The 21866-nt window shown below is 44.8% G+C and overlaps 1 protein-coding gene across 2 annotated transcripts in view; it reads left to right on the top strand.

The window, feature by feature from the left end:
* pkn1a (protein kinase N1a) overlaps positions 1-21866 on the top strand; it is a 49862-nt gene that overhangs the window by 12109 nt on the left and 15887 nt on the right. The window contains exon 1 of one of the 2 annotated variants that reach the window (XM_024442395.2): positions 15797-16056. The exons of the other annotated variant lie outside the window; for it this stretch is intronic. Within the exon in view, the coding sequence (XP_024298163.2) occupies positions 15985-16056 (72 nt within the window). The 5' untranslated portion in view covers positions 15797-15984. Of the gene's footprint in view, positions 1-15796; positions 16057-21866 lie in introns of those variants that run through there. 2 annotated transcript variants of the gene reach the window in all.

Genomic DNA, 21866 nt, shown 5'->3' on the forward strand with positions numbered 1-21866 from the left:
TATCACATCCGGCCGTGATTGGAAGTCTCATTGGGCAGCGCACAATTTGCCCAGCGTTGTCCGGGGTAGGCGGACAACACTTACATGACTAGCCTAGTTAAATAAAGTTTACACACCACACACACACACCACACTGTCCAAAAAGTTATTTTGTTGGCATTTACGTATGTCCCTCTTACCAGTAAAACATCATCAAAACCTGTTTCTTTCACTTACTTGCTGTGCTGTTTTGTTGTTCATTTGTTCAGTCGTTTCATTCTCAACCAGGAGTTCATCATACGTGTCAAGCAGTGAAGTTTCAGCTCTGTCTGTCCGTGGCACCTCTTCCTCTGTGCCCACTGTCACTGTGTCTGTTTCTATCTTGTCCAGCTGTATATGTAACTTTTCACGTAAGCCCTGTCTCTTGCCTGCATCGAAGTAGCGGTCCCTGTACCGAGCACCGAGTATGGTGGAGACACAGTAAAGAGCTTCAGAGAGAATGCCACCGACTCGCATGTTCACAGCCTCAAAGTACTTTTCTAAGTTTTAACCACACCGTCTGAGTCGGCGTTTCAATGCCACGACGGAGGGTATCACGTCTGCTGCAGACGCAGTTCATTCATTTATTTCTCTAGTCAGTTGTTCGAATGGATTTAGGAGTGTGTTCATGTTTCAAACATGTTCTCAAATGCCATTGAAATGGCAGCAGCGGTATGAGAACCAGCACATTCTTGAGCAGTACGGCTTTTTCTCAGTATGATATCCTCGTCGACCCACTGCTGTCAGACCCGGCATGCTCATGGGGCTGACATCGCTGGTCCAAATGTCAGTCGTGAAGCTAATGGCAGTGACGCCCATAGCAAGTAGCTCATGGATGTGTTTCAACAGTACTGTGTAACTCCGGTAGGGCAACGTCAACAAATAGCGCATACAGTACTTGGTAGTGCGTACCGTGCTCGACAAGTTGGCGAATGCCAACATCATCCACGACAGAGAACGGTTGATTGTCAAGGGCAATGAATTCCATTATCTTGGCGTTAAAGGATTTCGGCTTTGAGTTGTGTCGCTGAAATGTTCTTACTCTTTCAAATGACTGCTCGACTTGAACTTGTTTAGTTGTTGGAAGTGTGCGCTTAGTATTTGTCTGCTTTTGTTCTGTGTAGCGCTGTATTTTTCATAATTTCATGGAGTCTGTGAAGAAAGAAACCACATAAATGAAGTGGTTAGCAAGTTAAGTTCAAAAAATGGATTTATAATAATTGATTGGATTTATCCAGCACTTTTCTACCAACTGAGGTACTCAAAACGCTTTACATAGTAAGGGGGGGAACTCATCCACCACCCACCAGGTGATGCACAGCCATCATTTTTATGCCAGAATGCTACTACACATCCACTATCGGGTTGAGAGGTGAGGAGTGATATATGCCAATTAAGAATGATAAGGTAGCCATGATGGGTCTAGGTTGGGAATTTAGCCATCACACCGGGGTTAACACCCCTACTCTTACGATAAGTGTCATGGGATTTTGATTGACCACAAAATCAGGACACCTGTTTAACGTCCCATTCGAAAGATGTCACCCTATGCAGGGCAATGTCCTCTTCACTGCCCTGGTACATTGGAATATCCTTTGACCAGAGGGAAGAGTGCCCCCTACTGGCTCTCCAACACCACTTCCAGCAGCACCTGGTCTCCCATTCAGGACATACCCTGCTTAGCTTGGGGCAAGCCAGCAGTGGGATGCAGGGTGGTATGCTCTAAATCAAATTCATGTATTGTGTTAGAGATTTCATGGTACTTGTATCTAAACCAGTGGTATCAAACACATACATATGGCCCGTGGGCTGGTGGTTTGAGTAAAAAGCGCCCAAACGTTGCTCAATTGATATCAAGGGACCAAACGTGTGCCCGGATATTTTTATTACTATAGCTGGAATGAAAACAAAACAAAATATCTTCATGGATTCTGCTTAAAACAGCAATACAAAGATACTCCAAGTTTATTTCTTAAATTTGAGGAAAGAACATTTCATGTAAGCACCGCATAAAATTTAGGAGCACCAGAAAGACAATATTTTTTTCAAGGAAAAACTGTGTGTCACTCTAGTGAAAGGAGGATAAACTGCACTGATTCCAGCAAAAAAAATTGCCTGGACACTGAAGATTGAGCTGCCTCATGCTAGCCAGCTGGAAAACAACCGCAGAAGACACATTTTCAGTGTATTGATATTTAGCTATGTTATAATCGATTGTAGGGCTGTAGCCACTGACTTCTGGTAGTTGTCACTTGAAAGGAAAAACATCTATCACAAAATTTGCCGCTGACGCAGCGCTGCCTCTCACCCCAAGCATTGCCTCTGTGAACTGTCCATGCTAATAGGGATCCTTGGGACGTCCCTACCCCCATTTGAAGTTTGCATTTTGAAAATGGTTACGGTAAAGGTCAAGATTCGGATTTGGTAAGGGTTATGGCTAGGGTAGGGATAAAGCATAGGGAAGTCGCAAGGATCCCAGATAGCACCAAGTATTCTTACCTAGGGCTGTAGCGGTCTATTTGTAGCGGTCTATTGTAGCGGTCTACCGGATATTTTCATGTAAAAGTCAGCCGTTCTCACAATAATTGACCGTTAATGTATGCATATGTGTGTTTTGAATTAATCGTTATCTTAGAAAGCGCTGTCCATTTTGCTGTGCTAGGCTCAAAATAACATCTACAACGACCATGTCTTACACTCAGTTTCAACTAGGATTTGAATATTTTCCCTGTATTTTACAAATGTTCCATCCCGAGAATAAATCACTTTTCTCCCAGGTAACCCGGTATTCCCTGCCAAAACCAGAAATGTAATTCAAAAGCATTATTAAGCATATAAATAGGCCTATGTCTGGATTTGATTAGAGCTTTGATCTAAAATTCAAGCCTGATGCTACCTGAGCCTGATGAGCCCAACGTTAAAGACATTTTATTAGCCCAACGTTAAAGACATTTTATTAGCCCAACGTTAGACATTTTATTAGCCCTACGTTAGACATTTTATTAGCCCTACGTTAGACATTTTATTAGCCCTACGTTAGACATTTTATTAGCCCTACGTTAGACATTTTATTAGCCCTACGTTAAAGACATTTTATTAGCCCTACGTTAAAGACATTTTATTAGCCCTACGTTAGACATTTTATTAGCCCTACGTTAGACATTTTATTAGCCCTACGTTAGACATTTTATTAGCCCTACGTTAAAGACATTTTATTAGCCCTACGTTAAAGACATTTTATTAGCCCTACGTTAGACACATTTTATTAGCCCTACGTTAGACACATTTTATTAGCCCTACGTTAGACACATTTTATTAGCCCTACATTAAAGACATTTTATTAGCCCTACATTAAATACATTTTATTAGCCCTACATTAAAGACATTTTATTAGCCCTACAAGTTGGATACTACCAAAGCCAGAGTGCATAAGAGGAGATTACTGTGACTCAACGGTCACGTTGAATTTAACCATGAATTTAACCATTTAACCAAGCCATGACTGCCGGTGTGCCGGTAATACGGTCACCGCAACAGCCCTACTCTCACACAGCTAGTTAGTTGGTGTAACATGAATTTGAGTCCCTGGCGAGTGACAACCCCATACAACAAAACGTATCTGCGAAATGCTACTTTGTAACCTGCTATGTTTTTTGTGTCTTTCTAAATGACAGAGCTTGAGGAGGAGAACTTGCATAATTGCTGGCTGAGTAAATACATTTTTGCCCCACTGTATCATACGTTTCCTGGATATTTTAGATGAAATAGTTGACATTTTTAATCATAGGCTACCATCGCAGTTGTCTTACTTGGCATTGGGGAAAAATATTCTAGAGCCTTGCCTCTAATGTAAAGTAACTGTCCATTAAATCATTTTTGAATTGTTGTATTTGTTGTTGTCGAGCAAAATCATTACATTTATCGCATTATGACTTTTTGTCCATATCGCCCAGCACTACACACACACACACACACTTCTATTCTCCCCTGTGAGAGATCTCTGCTATCCTCTGGCACAGTGTGGGCTCCCAGGCAGGAACACAGGCAGTAGGTCTTCTCAGTTGGCTGGTAGTAACGGTTCAGCAGCACTGTGTTGCAGCCAGCCACTCTGTTGGAAACTAACCTCGTCCTCTCTCTTCCTCCCCTGCCGCGTGCGTCACTGCGCCCCACAGCACACTGGGTAGTGGTGTGTGTGTGCCCTCTATTCAGTATAGGCCTACTCTACCAGGGGAATCAACCCTGAGCCACCCTGGTAAAGCGTAGTGTGGTAATCTCCAGGATTCACACATAAACTCAGAAGAAAAAGTCACATCCCTTTTTCACGTCCCTGTCAATTCAAAAATGTTTCGAAAATCCAAATAACTTCACAGATCTTCATTGTGAAAGGGTTTGAACACTGTTTCCCATGCTTGTTCAATGAACCATAAATAATTAATGAACATGCACCTGTGGAACGGTTGTTAAGACACTAACAGTTTACAGATGGTAGGCAATTAAAGGTCAGTTATGAAAACTTAGGACACTAAAGAGGCCTTTTTTCTGACTCTGGAAAAACGCCCAGGGTCCCTGCTCATCTCCGTGAACTTGCCTTAGGCATGCTGCAAGGAGGCATGAGGATTGCAGATGTGGCCAGGCAATAAATTGCAATGTCCGTACTGTGAGACGCCTAAGACAGCGCTACAGGGAGACAGGACTTACAGCGGATCGTCCTCGCAGTGACAGACCACGTGTACCAACACCTGCACAGGATCGGTACATCCGAACATCACACCTGCAGGACAGGTACAGGATGGCAACAATAACTGTCCGAGTTACACCAGGAACGCACAATCCCTCCATCAGTGCTCAGACTGTCCGCAATAGGCTGAGAGAGGGCTGAGAAAGGGCTTGTGTAGGCCTGTTGTCACCAGACATCACCGGCAACAACGTCGACTATGGGCACAAACCCACCGTCGCTGGACCAGACAGGACTAGCAAAAAGTGCTCTTCACTGACGAGTCGCGGATTTGTCTCACCGGGAGTCTCACCGGGAGTGATGGTCGGATTCGTTTATCGTCGAAGGAATGAACGTTACACGTTCATTCCTTCTAATTATGCACTTTCTATACACACACAAGGACTAGTATTTTCTACTTGTGATCCAGCTGTTATTGAGGAGTCTTTTAAAACAACACAAGGACCTGAGCCCAATAGTCCAGCTGTGACCACACAGAAACACTGTGGAGGGTCATTCCAGTTACAGTACCAGTTTAAGAGGTATTGCTCGCACACACACACACACTATTACCCAGAGTGCTATGGGGCGCAGCGAGTTTAGTGTGTCCACCCCATAGAGTATTCCCGATACAAATACCATTTCATTCAAGAGGTCTTACAGGAGTACAGACACACACACACACACACACGGCACTCCCTCAGAGGGCAGACCGGGGTACAATGAGGCCATTCACAGCGTTCCAGCTAAAGACCCAAGGCTAACGCGGCCCAGTGCTCACTGCTCACCCGCCCTCCTTCCCTTAATCCCACTTTCCTTGGCTTCTCCAGCTTCAGACAGTTGTGTGTGTATCGTCTCTTATTCTGCTGCTGTGTGTATCGGCACGCCACCACTGGCCCCGAGTTCTAAGGAAGTGTGTGTGTCTGAGAGAAGTTCTGAATTTAGTAGACCTCAATAGGCACCAAAGACAGACTTGTAGTTGGTGCAGTGTTGTACAGGACACATGGTGTGTCTGGCTGTGATTGTAGCCTGCGGTGCTGAAATCATGATTACGACGGTCACCTGTTGGCCAGGTGTGTGTGTGTGTGTGTGAGAGAGAGAGAGAGAGAGAGACTCAGATTAAGATTAAGAGGGTGTGACTGTTGTACCAGTTGAAAATAATATATGGCAGCTAGAAATCCCAACTGGATGGTCTTCAGAGAATAGATGGGAGAGGTTGAGGTCAAATATACTGTCTGTGAAATGTACGTAGTATGTATGAGCTGGAAGCGGAAGCCTAAGTGTTGTTGACCATTAGTTTACTCCAGTTAGAGGAGGGGTGGTAGGGTTAGGGGAAAGTAAAGCTAACCAGTACTGAGCAGCTGGGTGGTGGTGATGTATTGCCTCACTTGCAGTGAACTCTCCTCCACCCAGCAACACAAGCTGCATTAACTCTGAATCCCACATCGCTTGCCTCCTTGTTCTCTCACTCACTCACTCACTCACTCACTCACTCACTCACTCACTCACTCACTCACTCACTCACTCACACTGTCTAGCTAACACATGCTGAATTTAGTCTGATTCCCACTCTCCTCTCCCACACATCTCACACTCCCTTTAACAACTATTCTTCTCATTGCCTTTGTCCCCGGGCCCCTTGCCAGAGTAAATCCTCCCCTCCCCTCTCCCTCTGTCTCTCTGCTGTCAGGCCAGGGTGTAGGGTTACTGCTCCGAAGCCTCCATGTCCCACTGCCCTGCCCTGCCCTGTCCTCCCTCTCAGATATACTGACGGCTTCAGTACAGCGGGAGAGGACATGAGGCTTATGGTAAAGTTCAAAAGTTGCTCTTCATCCCTTGTTCTGTCACTGTCTTTCTGTAGTCCTCCTTTTATCTCCTTGTCGTCCCAACCGTCCTTTTCTTTGACTGCCCTCTGTTACAGGGGTTTTCCCGAGCCATGTTTATCAGTATCACCTCACCAGCTCTCTTTCTCTGTCTACCGAGCACCTCTCTCTTTCTCTGCTCTCTCTCTCTGGCTGTTTACAAGACCCAGCAGTCTCTTTCCTCTGACCCAATATCTATCTATCTACCCCCCCCCAAACACACTCACACTGTCTAGCTAACACATTCTGAATTTAGTCCTCTCCCACACCTCTCTCTCTCCCACTTCTCTCTCTCACACCTGGGTGTCTGGTTAGACTGTAAACTCTCCTTCCAGACTCACATTAAGCATCCCCAATCCAAAATGAAATCTAGAATCGGCTCCCTATTTCGCAACAAAGCATCCTTCACTCATGCTGCCAAACACCCTCGTAAAACTGACCATCCTACCGATCCTCGACTTCGGTGATGTCATCTATAAAATAGCCTCCAACACTCTACTCAACAAACTGGATGCAGTCTATCACAGTGCCATCCGTTTTGTCACCAAAGCCCCATACACTACCCACCATTGCGACCTGTACGCTCTTGTTGGTTGGCCCTCGCTTCATACTCGTCACCAAACCCACTGGCTACAGGTTATCTACAAGTCTCTGCTAGGTAAAGCCCCGCCTTATCTCAGCTCACTGGTCACCATAGCAGCACCCACTCGTAGCACGCGCTCCAGCAGGTATATCTCACTGGTCACCCCCAAATTCCTCCTTTGGTCGTCTTTCCTTCTAGTTCTCTGCTGCCCATGACGAACGAATTGCAAAAATCTCGGTGTTGTTGTATGTGTTTGGCAACCATTCTACCCCCCTCTCATTCTGTCTCATTGCCTTTGTCCCCGGACTCCTTGCCAGAGTAAATCCTCTCTCTCTCTCTCTCCCTCCCGTCTCTCTCTGCTGTCAGGCCAGGGTGTAGGGTTACTGCTTTGAAGCCTCCATGTCCCACTGCCCTGCCCTGTCCTCCCTCTCGGATGTACTGACGGCTTCGGTACAGCGTGAGGGGACATGAGGCTTATCGTAAAGTTAAAAAGTTGCTCTTCATATCCCTCGTTCTGTCACTGTCTGTCTTTCTATCGTCCTCCGTCCGCTGTTTATGACTTCAAGCCTATCAACTCCCGAGATGAGGCTGGTGTAACCGAAGTGAAATGGCTAGCTAGGTAGCGCGTGCTAATGGCGTTTCAAACATCACTCGCTCTGAGCCTCCTAGTAGTTGTTCCCCTTGCTCTGCATGGGTAACGCTGCTTCGATGTTGGCTGTTGTCGTTGTGTTGCTGGTTCAAGCACAGGGAGGAGCGATGAGAGGGACGGAAGCTATACTGTTACACTGGCAATACTAAAGTGCCTATAAGAACATCCAATAGTCAAAGGTTAATGAAATACAAATGGTATAGAGGGAAATGTCCTATAATTCCAATAACTACAACCTAAAACTTCTTACCGGGGAATATTGAAGACTTATGTTAAAAGGAAGCACCAGCTTTCATATGTCCTCATGTTCTGAGCAAGGAACTGAAACGTTAGCTTTCTTACATAGCACATATTGCACTTTTACTTCTCCAACACTTTTGTGGTTGCCTGCTAGGCTAGCCCTGATCCATCCCAGGTCTTGCTGACGTCACCACACAGGCATCCCAGGAATCCACACCTCCAGATGTTTCTATGTATGACTCATGATTCAGAGAGGAAGGTGGAGGGTGTGTGTGTGTGTGTGTGTGTGTGTGTGTGTGTGTGTGTGTGTACTCTGTTCAGTTCAGTGTAGGCTGGAGGATTAACTCTGGGCTTGTCATTCCAATTAGGAGCACAGTTCATCCCAGTCTCTTCCACTAGCAGACGCAGTAACGCTGCAGCTAGCTCGCACTGGTTTATTCATAACTAGTCTCTATAATTAATCTTTCCCCCCTACTTAGTGCAGAGAGAGAGGGAGATTTAGTTCAGTTCAGGTTCACACACTGACTTATCTGGTACAGTGAGTGAATTACACACTTAGGCCTATATTCATAATGCTTATGAGAATTGTCTGTTCATAGAGATATCGTGGGAACAGAAACATCCTGCTTTTTGTAATTTTCGTCAGCTGGTTATAACAAGTCATTATTCTTCTGTTTTTAGGCCCTATATGTTATTCTTATACAATAGTGTATTGTTGTGGTTGAGAGGAGACATGGAGAGGGGAGTTGTGTGGCTCCCTCAGGGCCTTGTGGGCCAGACTTCTAACTAACAGAGTAAGAGAGAACGTAGGGATGTGGGGGAGGGAGAGCGGGAGCCATCCAGGTTTCAGTCTGTATGTTTACGCGATAATAAAGTCTATGTTCGGTCGAGACAAACCACAGATGTAGAGTTCTGGCATAGAGTCCTCGACTAACCTGTACCCTCGCACATTGACTCTGTACCGGTACCCCCTGTATATAGCCTCGTTATTGTTATCTATATTTTTTGTTACTTTTTGATTGATTTTATATATATATATATATATATTTTTTTTTTTTAAACTTTAGTTTATTTAATAAATATTTTCTCAACTCTTTCTTGAATTGCATTGTTGGTTAAGGGCTTGTAAGTAAGCATTTCACGGTAAGGTCTACCTACACCTGTTGTATTTGGCGCAAGTGACAAATACAATTTGATTTGATTAGAGAGCATATGGAACTCACCCATCGAGATCATCCCAATTCAGTCAAGTGTACTTGCCACACAATAGAAATCAATGTTTTAATATTGTCTGTCTTGATGAAAGACTGTTTAACCCTGTCTAAAATGTATCCTTGATGCTGCTGTTCCCCCATTCTCTTCACTCTGATGCTGTTTATTATTTGTGACTCCTAGCTATCCAGGAAGTCTCAGGAGTGTGTTGTTGAACTTAATTGGTTTTCTGTTGTAGAATAGTAGAGGATTGGTTCTCCTGATCTCCCCCAATGTGTCAACGTGACCCGGACTCAGACAGAACACAGGACATATGTAATAGTCAATCATATTTAATAGTCAATCACTCCATTAAATCTTCATTCAAGTCAGGCCTCCCAGACAGCACATTGTGCATGCACAAAAACACACATACGCGCGCACACACAGACTGTGTGTCTCTGTGTTATTGTGCCTTGGGGTTGTCTTTGTCTGTGGTTAGGTCTTGCATGTCTGTGTTTATCAGTGTACAGTATTTGATATTAGGTACAAGCATATAACATGTATTTAACATAGTTACTTTATACAGGACTTCTGCCAAACTCCATTTGGCATTGTGTGTGTGCGCACACACACACACACACACACACACATTGGGGTGTGAAAGGCCTGTGCATCCACTTGTCACTGCTCTGTTGGCTACACTAGTTTCACACCTCATCACTGCGGAGTGAATGCAGCTTTCACAGGTGTCTAGTAGTGGGACACACAGCACGGTGCATGGTGTAATAGCATGTAAGGGCCCTCCAGGGAGAGATTCTACCCTAATGGCTGGTCTAGGATCAGCTGTTACTAGCTCTGCCATCTGTTATCATAAGGACGAACATGACAAGACCTGTCTTGGAACAGAACTGAGGCCATATTTACTACGTTGTGCAGCATACTGTGGCATAGGCCTTTATCTGATTCTTCATGAACAGTGTTAATTCAACAAGGCAGCCAACATGCCTTCACAGCAGGAAACCTTCCACCACGTGTCAAGTTCAACTAATCCTGCCCTCAGATGTATTAGCCTACTGACTCCAGGCCTTGGGATTATTGACAGGTGTCTAGGCCACTCACTGACTCAGCATGGGAGAGAGACGGTGAGTGATGGACAGGCTGGTGTGGAGAGCCACGGGCTCAGCTGGCGGTGTGTGTGTTATACAGTTGCAACTGCTGCCAAGGCCTTCAGTCTCTGTGGGCTTCTCTAGGGCATGTTTTTCTCCATCTGTCCATCTCTTTCTCCCTTGCTTTTTCACTTTCTTGCTCTCTCTCCCTCCCTCCATGTCTCTCCCTTCTCTCTCTCCTCCCTCCACGTCTCTCCCTTCTCTCTCTCCTCCCTCCACGTCTCTCCCTTCTCTCTCTCCTCCCTCCACGTCTCTCCCTTCTCTCTCTCCTCCCTCCACGTCTCTCCCTTCTCTCTCTCCTCCCTCCACGTCTCTCCCTTCTCTCTCTCCTCCCTCCACGTCTCTCCCTTCTCTCTCTCCTCCCTCCACGTCTCTCCCTTCTCTCTCTCCTCCCTCCACGTCTCTCCCTTCTCTCTCTCCTCCCTCCACGTCTCTCCCTTCTCTCTCTCTCCCTCCACGTCTCCCTTCTCTCTCTCTCTCCCTCCACGTCTCTCCCTCTCTCTCTCCTCCCTCCACGTCTCTCCCTTCTCTCTCTCCTCCCCCTCCACGTCTCTCCCTTCTCTCTCTCCTCCCTCCACGTCTCTCCCTTCTCTCTCTCCTCCCTCCACGTCTCTCCCTTCTCTCTCTCCTCCCTCCACGTCTCTCCCTTCTCTCTCTCCTCCCTCCATGCCACAGTATGAGTTATTCAGATGGTTCACTGTTTATGGATATGAGCCACTTCACTACCAGACCTTGCTCTGTTTACATCCCAGGTGGGAATGTTTGTCCTTCAAACATCTCTCCCCGCCTTTCCTCTCCACATGCCTTTCTCCCTCCCTTCTGCTATAAAAAAAGAAATAGTAACACAATAAAATAACAATCACGTGACTATATACAAGGAGTTCCGGTACCGAGTCAATGTGCAGGGGTACGAGGTAGTTGAGATGATTTGAGGTATGTACAGTTGAAGTCGGAAGTTTACATACACTTAGGTTGGAGTCATTGAAACTTATTTTTCAAACACTCCAAAGATTTCCTGTTAAAAAAATATAGTTTCGGCAAGTCAGTTAGGACATTTACTTTGTGCATGACAAGTACATTTTCCAACATTTGTTTACAGACAGATTATTTCACTTATAATTCACTGTATCACAATTCCAGTGGGTCAGAAGTTTACATACACTAAGTTGACTGTGCCTTTAAACAGCTTGGAAAATTCCATAAAATGATGTCATGGCTTTATAAGCTTCTCATAGGCTAATTGACATCATTTGAGTCAATTGGAGATGTACCTGTGGATGTATTTCAAGGCCTACCGTCAAACTCAGTGTCTCTTTGCTTGACATCATGGGAAAATCAAGAGGTCAGCCAAGACCTCACAAAAAAATGTGTAGACCTCTACAAGTCTGGTTCATCCTTGGGAGCAATTTCCAAATGCCTGAAGGTACCACGTTCATCTGTACAAACAATAGTACGCAAGTATAAACACCATGGGACCATGCAGCCATCATACCGCTCAGGAAGGAGACGCGTTCTGTCTCCTAGAGATGAACGTACTTTGGTGAGAAAAGTGCAAATCAATCCCAGGACAACACCAAAGGACCTTGTGAAGATGCTGGAGGAAAGAGGTACAAAAGTATCTATATCCACAGTAAAACGAGTCCTATATCGACATAACCTGAAAGGCCGCTCAGCAAGGAAGAAGCCACTGCTTCAAACCGCCATTAAAAAGCCTGACTACGGTTTGCAACTGCACATGGGGACAAAGATTGTACTTTTTGGAGAAATGTCCTCTGGTCTGATGAAACATATATAGAACTGTTTGGCCATATTGACCAACGTTATGTTTGGAGGAAAAAGGGGAGGCTTGCAAGCCGAAGAACACCATCCCAACCGTGAAGCACGGGGGTAGCAGCATCATGTTGTGGGGGTGCTTTGCTGCAGGAGGGACTGGTGCACTTCAAAATAGATGGCATCATGAGGGGGAGAAATTATGTGGATATATTGAAGCAACATCTCAAGATATCAGTCAGAGAGTTGAAGTTTGGTCGCAAATGGGTCTTCCAAATGAACAAGGACACCAAGCATACTTCCAAAGTTGTGGCAAAATGGCCTAAGGACAACAAAGTCAAGATATTGGAGTGGCCATCACAAAGTCCTGACATTAATCCCATAGAATATTTGTGGGCAGAACTGACAAAGCATGTGCGAGCAAGGAGGCCCACAAACCTGAGTCAGTTAAACCAGCTCTGTCAGGAGGAATGGGACAAAATTCACCCAACTTATTGTGGGAAGCTTGTGGAAGGCTACCCAAAATGTTTGACCTAAGTTAAACAATTTAAAGGCAATGCTAACAAATACTAATTGAGTGTATGTAAACTTCTGACCCACTGGGAATGTGATGAAAGAAATAAAAGTTGAAATAAATCATTCTCTCTTACTATTATTCTGACATTTCACATTCTTAAAATAAGGTGGTTCCTCTTGCATACAAGTATTTTACACCATTTTAAAGAGAGAATTCTCATTAATCTAGCCACAGTGTCTGATTTCAAAAATGATTTACAGCGAAAGCACCACAAACGATTATGTTAGGTCACCACCAAGCCACAGAAAAACACATTTTCCCAGCCAAAGATAGGAGTCACAAAAAGCAGACATAGAGATAAAATGAATCACTAACCTTTGATCTTCATCAGATGACACTCATAGGACTTCATTTTACACAATACATGTATGTTTTGTTTGATAAATTTCATATTTATATAAAAAAAATCTGAGTTTACATTGGCGCGTTATGTTCAGTAGTTCTAAAACATGTGGTGATTGTGCAGAGAGCCACATCAATTTACAAAAATACTCATAATAAACATTGATTAAGTTACAACTATAATACATGGAACTTTAGATAAACCTCTCCTTAATGCAACCGCTGTGTCAGATTTCAAAAAAACTTTACGGCGAAAGCAAACCATGCAATAATCTGAGTACAGCCTTTAGACAACAAAGCAGCCAAAAATATACCTGCCATATTGGGTAGTCAACATTACTCAGAAAAAGCATTTTAAATATTCACTTACCTTAGATGATCTTCATCAGAATGCACTCCCAGGAATCCGAGTTCCACCATAAATGTTTGATTTGTTCGATAATGTTATGTCCAAATATCTTCTTTTGTTAGGGCGTTTGGTAAACAAATCCAAAAGCGTGTTCAGGTTGCGTCGGACGAAAAGTTCAAAAAGTTCCGTTACAGCCTATAGAAACATGCCGAACTAAGTATGGAATCAATCTTTAGGATGTTTTTAACATAAAACTTCATTAATGTTCCAACCGGACAATTCCTTTGTCTGTACAAATGAAGTGGAACGTAGCTACCTTTCACGTGAGCGCGCCAGACCGAGGCTGTGGCACTCTGCCAGACCACTCACTCAAAGAGCCCTTATGAGCCCCTCCTTTAGAGTAGAATCCTCAAAACAGTTTCTAAATACTATCAACATCTAGTGGAGGCCTTGGGAAGTGAAACATAACTAATATCCCACTGTATCTTCAATGGGGGCTGAGTTGAAAAACTACAAACCTCAGATTTCCCACTTCCTGGTTGGATTTTTTTCTCAGGTTTTTGCCTGCCATATGAGTTCTGTTATTCTCACAGACATCATTCAAACAGTTTTAGAAACTTCAGAGTGTTTTCTATCCAAATGTACTAATTATATGCATATTCTAGCTTTTACGGCTGAGTAGCAGGCAGCTTAATTTGTGCACGTTTTTCATCCAAGCTATCCAATACTGCCCCCTACCCCAAAGAAGTTAAGCTTCATGGTTGTTTTTGTATTGTTTATTGTTTTTGTTGGCGTCATCCTAATAAAAAGGAATATGTACACTCACCACGCAGCGCTTTGGTCTACTTCTTTCAACGGCCGTGACAGGGGGGCTTGCCTGTTTTGCATGTTATTTTGGCATTTATACGTGTCACATATCAATTTGGTGCCTTGGGTCTAGTGTTAGCACCAACTCACGAAACCCCCGTTTCTCAACCATGTAAATTGGGGCCTTGTCTTTGCAGATATAAGTTGTAACCGCAGCTGTTATCTCCTTCCATCTCCGTGATTCTTTGCCATATGGTGTGCCGCGGGCATAAGCCTCTTGCAACGTCTGAGTCGGGGGTTTGTTTTGAGCACTCAACTGTACTTTTTTGGGTCTCATCCGTAGACTCTCTCCGTACTGTTTCACATGATTCTTGTGTATGTGGTAAGAGGTTAGTGGTGTTTTGAGCCTGTTTTTGGGACCGGCCTACGGCATATTTTGCAGAGAACAGTTTTCTGGTCCATGTCAGACTTTTCATACCCAAACCAACCTCCATGCGACCTAAGTTCTTGAATGGACCTTCACTGCTGCAGAAGTGTTTTGGTACCCCTCCCCAGATTTGTGCCTCGAAACAATCCTGTCTCGGAGCTCTACGGATTACTCTGTTTTTTCTCTGACATGCACTGTCAACTGTGGGACCTTATATAGACAGGTTTGAGCTTTTCCAAATCATGTCTGATAAATTGAATTTACCACAGGTGGACTAATCAAGTTGTAGAAACATCTCAAGGATGATCAATGGAAACAGGATGCACCTGAGCTCAATTTCAAGTCTCATAGCAAAGGGTCTGAATACTTATGTAAATAAAGTATTTCTGATTTTTTTATTTGTAATAAATTTTCAAAAATGTATAAACCTGATTTCGCTTTGTCATTATGGGGTATTGTGTGTAGATTGATGAGGGATGATTTATTTTTATACATTTTACAATAAGGCTGTAATGTAATAAAATGTGGAATAAAGTTAAGGGGTCTGAGTACTTTCCAAAGGCACTGTACTTAGGGTTTACATAACGGAACATCAATCTCCTTTGACGTGCTGGACTATGTGCTTTTTAAACACGATGGGGAAGCTAGGAGAGATGGAAGGAGAAAGCGCCAGGATAATTTTCTAGACTTCCCACTCCCTCCCTCCCTCTACTTTCCTCCTTCCCTTCATCCGTCAGGCCTTATCTGAGCTGGGGGAGGATGAGTGATGTAGTCGCGCTAGAGCCTCTCTTGTCTGTTTTCTCTCGCTCTCTCCCTCCCCCTACCTCTTTTTCTCAGTACCTCTGTTATTATGCCCTCTGGTCATATTTTCTTTCACACACAATGAGCACATAGAACTGCTCTCCTCTCTCTCTGATGTTCAGTCTCTAGACCGACCCTGCCTAAATGAATGTTTACAATTACACACTCTTGCACTCTCTCCCTCTCGCTTTTTGGCTCTCTTTCCTGCTCTCTCTCTCTTTCTCAAAGACCAGGATGCTGTGCAGGGTAGAGATCTGTCACACTCTCTCTTTTTTTCTTCTTTCCGTCTGTCTAAGGGCTCCTGTTCTTTTCTCGTCTCTCGACCAGGCAGCCTTTTCCCTCTCTAGTTCCCCTGTTGTTTCCTTTTTCTCTCTCTTCCCTTTTGAAGAGGGAAGTTGGCGGTGTGTTTGAGCAGGGAGAGATAAAGCAGTGCTCTAGGGGGGAGACTTTCAGAGAGAGCGGGAGGGAGCAAGAGAAGGGGGGTGATGGCGAGCGAAGAGGCGATGGGGGAGAGCCCGGGGGAGCGGTCGGAAGACAGCGGTCACCCTGACACAGCGGTAGGGTTCAAAGGGCATGTATGTACTGTGCTGTACTGTCTGTGTGTTGCTGTAGTGGGTGTTTGTGCCTTCTTTCCCATGGCTGTGGGTCTGCGTCTGTCAGTCTATCCGTCCAATATGTGTTTAATTTTGTGTCTTGGTACATTCAATTCACAAGTGTCTGTATTTTTTAGTTTCTGGGTCTCTCTTGTTTATGTCAGTTTGCCTTACAGGCAGCTGTTTACTTCCTTTATTGTCTGCTTACTATTCTTTCCCTCCATGTCCACTTCTCATAATGGTTTTTAAATTGCTTTCTATTTTCTGTCTCTAGCTGAATGACTGGGCTATTTCTCCTCTTGTCTGGGTCTCTCTCTCCTCTTTGTCCTCCTGGCTACATTTGTTTTGTCCTCCGTCCATCTCGTTCTGTCCTCTGTCTCTCTCTCTCTCTCTCTCTCTCTCTCTCTCTCTCTCCATGTCACATTGGCCCAGCTGTGCGTCATCTGCCTCTCTCTTCCTGTCCCCCTCGTGCTGTTTCTCTTTGTTTGTGTTGGCTTTCCACTTCCCCTCTCTCTTTCACTCTGCATGCTCCCTCTCTTTCTCTCTCTGGCCACTCGTCCTACAGACATTATCTGTCTCTTTCTTTCACACTGCTCGTCCTGGCTCCCTCTCTTTCTCTTGCATTCTGTGTTCCCTCTGTCTCTACTTATCCTAGAATCTTTTATCTCACTACTCTCGCTCTCTCATGGTACTCTACTAGTCTGGCTGCCTTTCTCTCTGTCTCTCTCTCCCTTCATCTCTCTCTCTCTCATTACTGCAGGGCTGGAGCCACTGAGAGACATACGGGCAGTAAAGCTGCAGGTGTGCGCTCTCGTTCTCTTTCGCACTTGTGCCCTGCCTCCCTCCGTCTCTTTCTCCAAGCCCTGGGGATGACATGTTCTTTCCACTTGTTTTCCCTGTCTCTCAACGTCTTCTCATCCAGTTTATACGTGGTAACTGGTTATTCCCTGCTGTTGCAAGTAGGCGAACAGACAGATGTGACCATGTTGCACTTGATGAGAGGGAAAGTTGATTAGGCGTACTAAGTTAGTGCAGAAACCCTATTTCAAAAAGCAGCCTGCATACAGCCTGTGTACCTGCATACACACACATTTTTCTGTATACAGTGGGGCAAAAAAAGTATTTAGTCAGCCACCAATTGTGCAAGTTCTCCCACTTAAAAAGATGAGAGGCCTGTAATTTTCATCATAGGTACACTTCAACTATGACAGACAAAATGAGAGAAAAAATCCAGAAAATCACATTGTAGGATTTTTAAATGAATTTATTTGCAAATTATGGTGGAAAATAAGTATTTGGTCACCTACAAACAAGCAAGATTTCTGGCTCTCACAGACCTGGCTCTCACAGACCTGTCCTCCACTCGTTACCTTCTTTAAGAGGCTCCTCTGTCCTCCTCTCGTTACCTGTATTAATGGCACCTGTTTGAACTTGTTATCAGGATAAAAGACACCTGTCCACAACCTCAGTCACACTCCAAACTCCACTATGGCCAAGACCAAAGAGCTGTCAAAGGACACCAGAAACGAAATTGTAGACCTGCACCAGGCTGGGAAGACTGAATCTGCAATAGGTAAGCAGCTTGGTTTGAAGAAATCAACTGTGGGAGCAATTATTAGGAAATGGAAGACATACAAGACCACTGATAATCTCTCTCGATCTGGGGCTCCACGCAAGATCTCACCCTGTGGGGTCAAAATGATCACAAGAACGGTGAGCAAAAATCCCAGAACCAAACGGGGGGACCTAGTGAATGACCTGCAGAGAGCTGGGACCAAAGTAACAAAGCCTACCATCAGTAACACACTATGCCGCCAGGGACTCAAATCCTGCAGTGCCAGACGTGGCCCCTGCTTAAGCCAGAACATGTCCAGGCCCGTCTGAAGTTTGCTAGAGAGCATTTGGATGATCCAGAAGAAGATTGGGAGAATGTCATATGGTCAGATGAAACCAAAATATAACTTTTTGGTAAAAACTCAACTCGTCGTGTTTGAAGGACAAAGAATGCTGAGTTGCACCTACTGTGAAGCATGGGGGTGGAAACATCATGCTTTGGGGCTGTTTTTCTGCAAAGGGACCAGGACGACTGATCCGTGTAAAGGAAAGAATGAATGGGGCCATGTATCGTGAGATTGAGTGAAAACCTCCTTCCATCAGCAAGGGCATTGAAGATGAAACGTGGGTGGGTCTTTCAGCATGACAATGATCCCAAACACACCGCCCGGGCAACGAAGGAGTGGCTTCGTAAGAAGCATTTCAAGGTCCTGGAGTGGCCTAGCCAGTCTCCAGATCTCAACCCCATAGAAAATCTTTTGGAGGGAGTTGAAAGTCTGTGTTGCCCAGCAACAGCCCCAAAACATCACTGCTCTAGAGGAGATCTGCATGGAGGAATGGGCCAAAATACCAGCAACAGTGTGTGAAGACTTACAGAAAACGTTTGACCTCTGTCATTGCCAACAAAGGGTATATAACAAAGTATTGAGAAACTTTTGTTATTGACCAAATACTTATTTTCCACCATAATTTGCAAATAAATTCATAAAAAATCCTACAATGTGATTTTCTGGATTTTTTCTCTCTCATTTTGTCTGTCATAGTTGAAGTGTTCCTATGTTGAAAATTACAGGCCTCTCTCATCTTTTTAAGTGGGAGAACTTGCACAATTGGTGGCTGACTAAATACTTTTTGCCCCACTGTACGTGCGTGTGTGTGTGTGTGTGTGTGTGTGTGTGTGTGTGTGTGTGTGTGTGTTCACCAGCCACGGCCCCATACATAGTGTGTGTGTGGGAGATGGTGTGTGTGTGTGTTTATACACTGTGTAGACTGCCAAGAAGTGGGAGCACAGAGAGAGAACCTGTCTGTTTACCTCATGAGAGGCCCTCTGCTCTAACTGTATACTGACTGTACTGTCTCCCTCATCAAGACACAGAACACACTCCCTCTGGATGTAACACACACACACACAGTCGCGCACACACACTCCTGTCAGAGAGACTCTGTGTAACATAAAGACGGGTGTAATAAATACCTGCTCTTTATTTGGGACCGGCAACCAGGACACACAGACTCTGTCAGTGCCGCTGCTTTGGCGCCTTGATCAAGTTTTTCACCAAAGTTTGTGTATGTCTGGTGACCCTAGAAGACTTCCCAAGATGGACGACCTGTGAGCTCCGTTACATCACAATGGAATGGAGTCGCTGGGGAGGGTCAATGGTTCACGGCGGTGTATCTGGGTTCTCTGGCTACACACACACGACGAGATGAAGTATGAGTCCAGTCAGTACACAGATCACACCCTCTACAATAACAATTCCCTGGCAATGGGTCTAAGGTGTCGACACACTCCAGAGACCCGCTGTAATGTAGAGAGTTTAAGTCAGGCCAAGGGAGGGGGTTTTGGTGTGTGAGTGTCAGCTTTCTGTGTGTGTGTGTGTGAGCGTGGGCGACAGTATCTCGTGCCAGTAGTGTGTGTTGACAGTATCTCTGTTCAAATCGTTATCTCGGATCAGGAAGTTTTCCATCGTGACATTCTAATGCACTCTGACCATGTTCTCTCCTTCTCTTCAGTTCCATCTCTTCTCTCTGTCCTCCACTGTTCTTATTGAATTAACCTCTATTAATTAGCGTATAGCTAATGGCACCACTATCTATTGAATTAGCCAGTCATGACCTCTATGCACTAATAGGTACTAACTGCATTGGGGATACCTGATGGCTACTTATTACACATTGGTGCAGTTGTAGGAGCAGCAGGACAACTTGCAGTGTTGACGATGATATAGGCCTAATTCGATTGCCATTTAATTTGAGCTCTGGTGGTGCAGTAACTGGAGTGGGACGAAGTTGCCCTCAGACACTGATCTAAGGTCAGTTTTGAGTTTTTCCCACTAATGGTCAGGATTTGGACCTAGCTGATCCTAGATCTGTGGCGAAGGGCAACTTTTACCCACAGTAACCTCACACACTAACTCCCCCCACACACACACACACACACACACACACACTCTATATATAAAGGACATCGCTTTGCGGTATCAAATCAAACTTTTATGTCACATGCGCCGAATACAACAAGTATAGACCTTACCGTGAAATTCTTACTTTCAAACCCTTAACCAACAGTGCAGTTCAAGAAGAGTTTAGAAAATATTTACCAAATAATCAACCTTGGCCTTCCTGTGCTAAGGGCCAGCTCAGCTAACCTGGGTACCAGACTCTTTCTACATTCAACAACACTGGTTACATCATTGCCTTGCCAGTCGCCACACTGATGTGGTTAGACAACAAGTTTGCTAAAGCAGAAACAGACTGGCAACACAGCTCCAGTTCAGACATCCTGTGTACCAGACTCTTTCTGCGTTCAACAACATTGCCTTGCCAGCACATACGACGACACCAAGTTCCTGAAACAGACATGAGTTCAGTTCAGGTTCTAGGCCTATGATGTGGCAGAAGTAGAACACAACAAAGCAGCACAGTCATGCTGAAACCAGTCAACTCAACACCCACTGCCTTCTACACTACAGTATAGTGTTTCCCTAACCAGGCTAACAGTACAGTGCAGGGAGTGCACCAGCCAGTCTGCAGAGCAAGAGGTTTTCTCGCCTCGCTCTCCTCCTCCATGCTTTACAGACACAGCAGCAAACTTTGTCATCTTTAATTCAGGTCGCGTCGGGCCGAAGACCTTGCAAACCTCCCACCCACTCAGTCTGGGCCCGGAGCACCTCCCCTGGATCCTAGAGCCACACTAACTGCTAACATTAGCCTCTCCTATCATATCAGATGGATGTTGGCGCTAGCTAGCCATTAGCCCCAGGGTTCTAGAGTGAGTTCACTAGGAACCACAGGCTGAGAGTGCTAAGGGCTAACTTTAGGTTAGCCGCTCCTATCATATAAGATGGATGTTGGCACTAGCTAGCCGTTATCCAACTGATATGATAGGAAGAGGCTGAGGCGCTAGCTAACCGTTGACCTTTTCCTGTCATATGATCTGGATGAGGCGCTTGCTAACCATTAGCCTCCCTTCCTCCTTCTTTCCTGTAATGTGAGCTGACAGCCGGGGCAAGGATGCTCTCTTGCCCTCTGCTCTGCTTCTCCTCCCTCTTGTTAAAGAGTAGCGGTTAGCTTTTAGTGGCCACGGCACTCAGTCCGGTGCACATTATGAACTCAGAGGAAGTCAAAGGTCAAAAAGGCACATCCTCCCATACTTATTTGAATGGCCCTGTTCCAGTAGTTTTGAAGTGTGTCCTTCCATCCTTCGATAAGGTAATCACTAATCACAGATGTAACACGTTTTGATTGGTGAAAGCCAAGGGTTCACAACTTTCCCACTCTCAGCCATGTCTATTAGTTGCTAGGTTTCCATCCAATTGGCAAAAGTTTTTCATGAGAATATTCTAAAATCTGCATAAAGAAAATACGACAATTTTCTCACCAGTTGTGTTTCCAGCAAACGGACTTATTGCAGATAAAAATCAGTGCGTGATGACGTAGTGCACACACAATTGACTTTTTTGCTTAAGTTTTAAATAATTAAAGAGCAGCAGTAAAATAACAATAGTGAGGCCATATACAGGGGGTACCTGTACAGAGTCAATGTGCGGAGGCACCGGTTAGTCGAGGTAATATGAACATGTAGGTAGGGTTATTAAAGTGACTTATTGATAGATAATAAACAGACAGCAGCAGCGTAAAATAAGGGGGGAGCGGGGGGAAATGCAAGTAGTCTGGGTAGCCATTTGATTAGATGTTCAGTAGTCTTATGGCTTGGGGAT

The sequence above is a fragment of the Oncorhynchus tshawytscha genome, linkage group LG02, assembly GCF_018296145.1.
Source record: "Oncorhynchus tshawytscha isolate Ot180627B linkage group LG02, Otsh_v2.0, whole genome shotgun sequence".
In the NCBI taxonomy this organism is placed as follows: domain Eukaryota; kingdom Metazoa; phylum Chordata; class Actinopteri; order Salmoniformes; family Salmonidae; genus Oncorhynchus; species Oncorhynchus tshawytscha.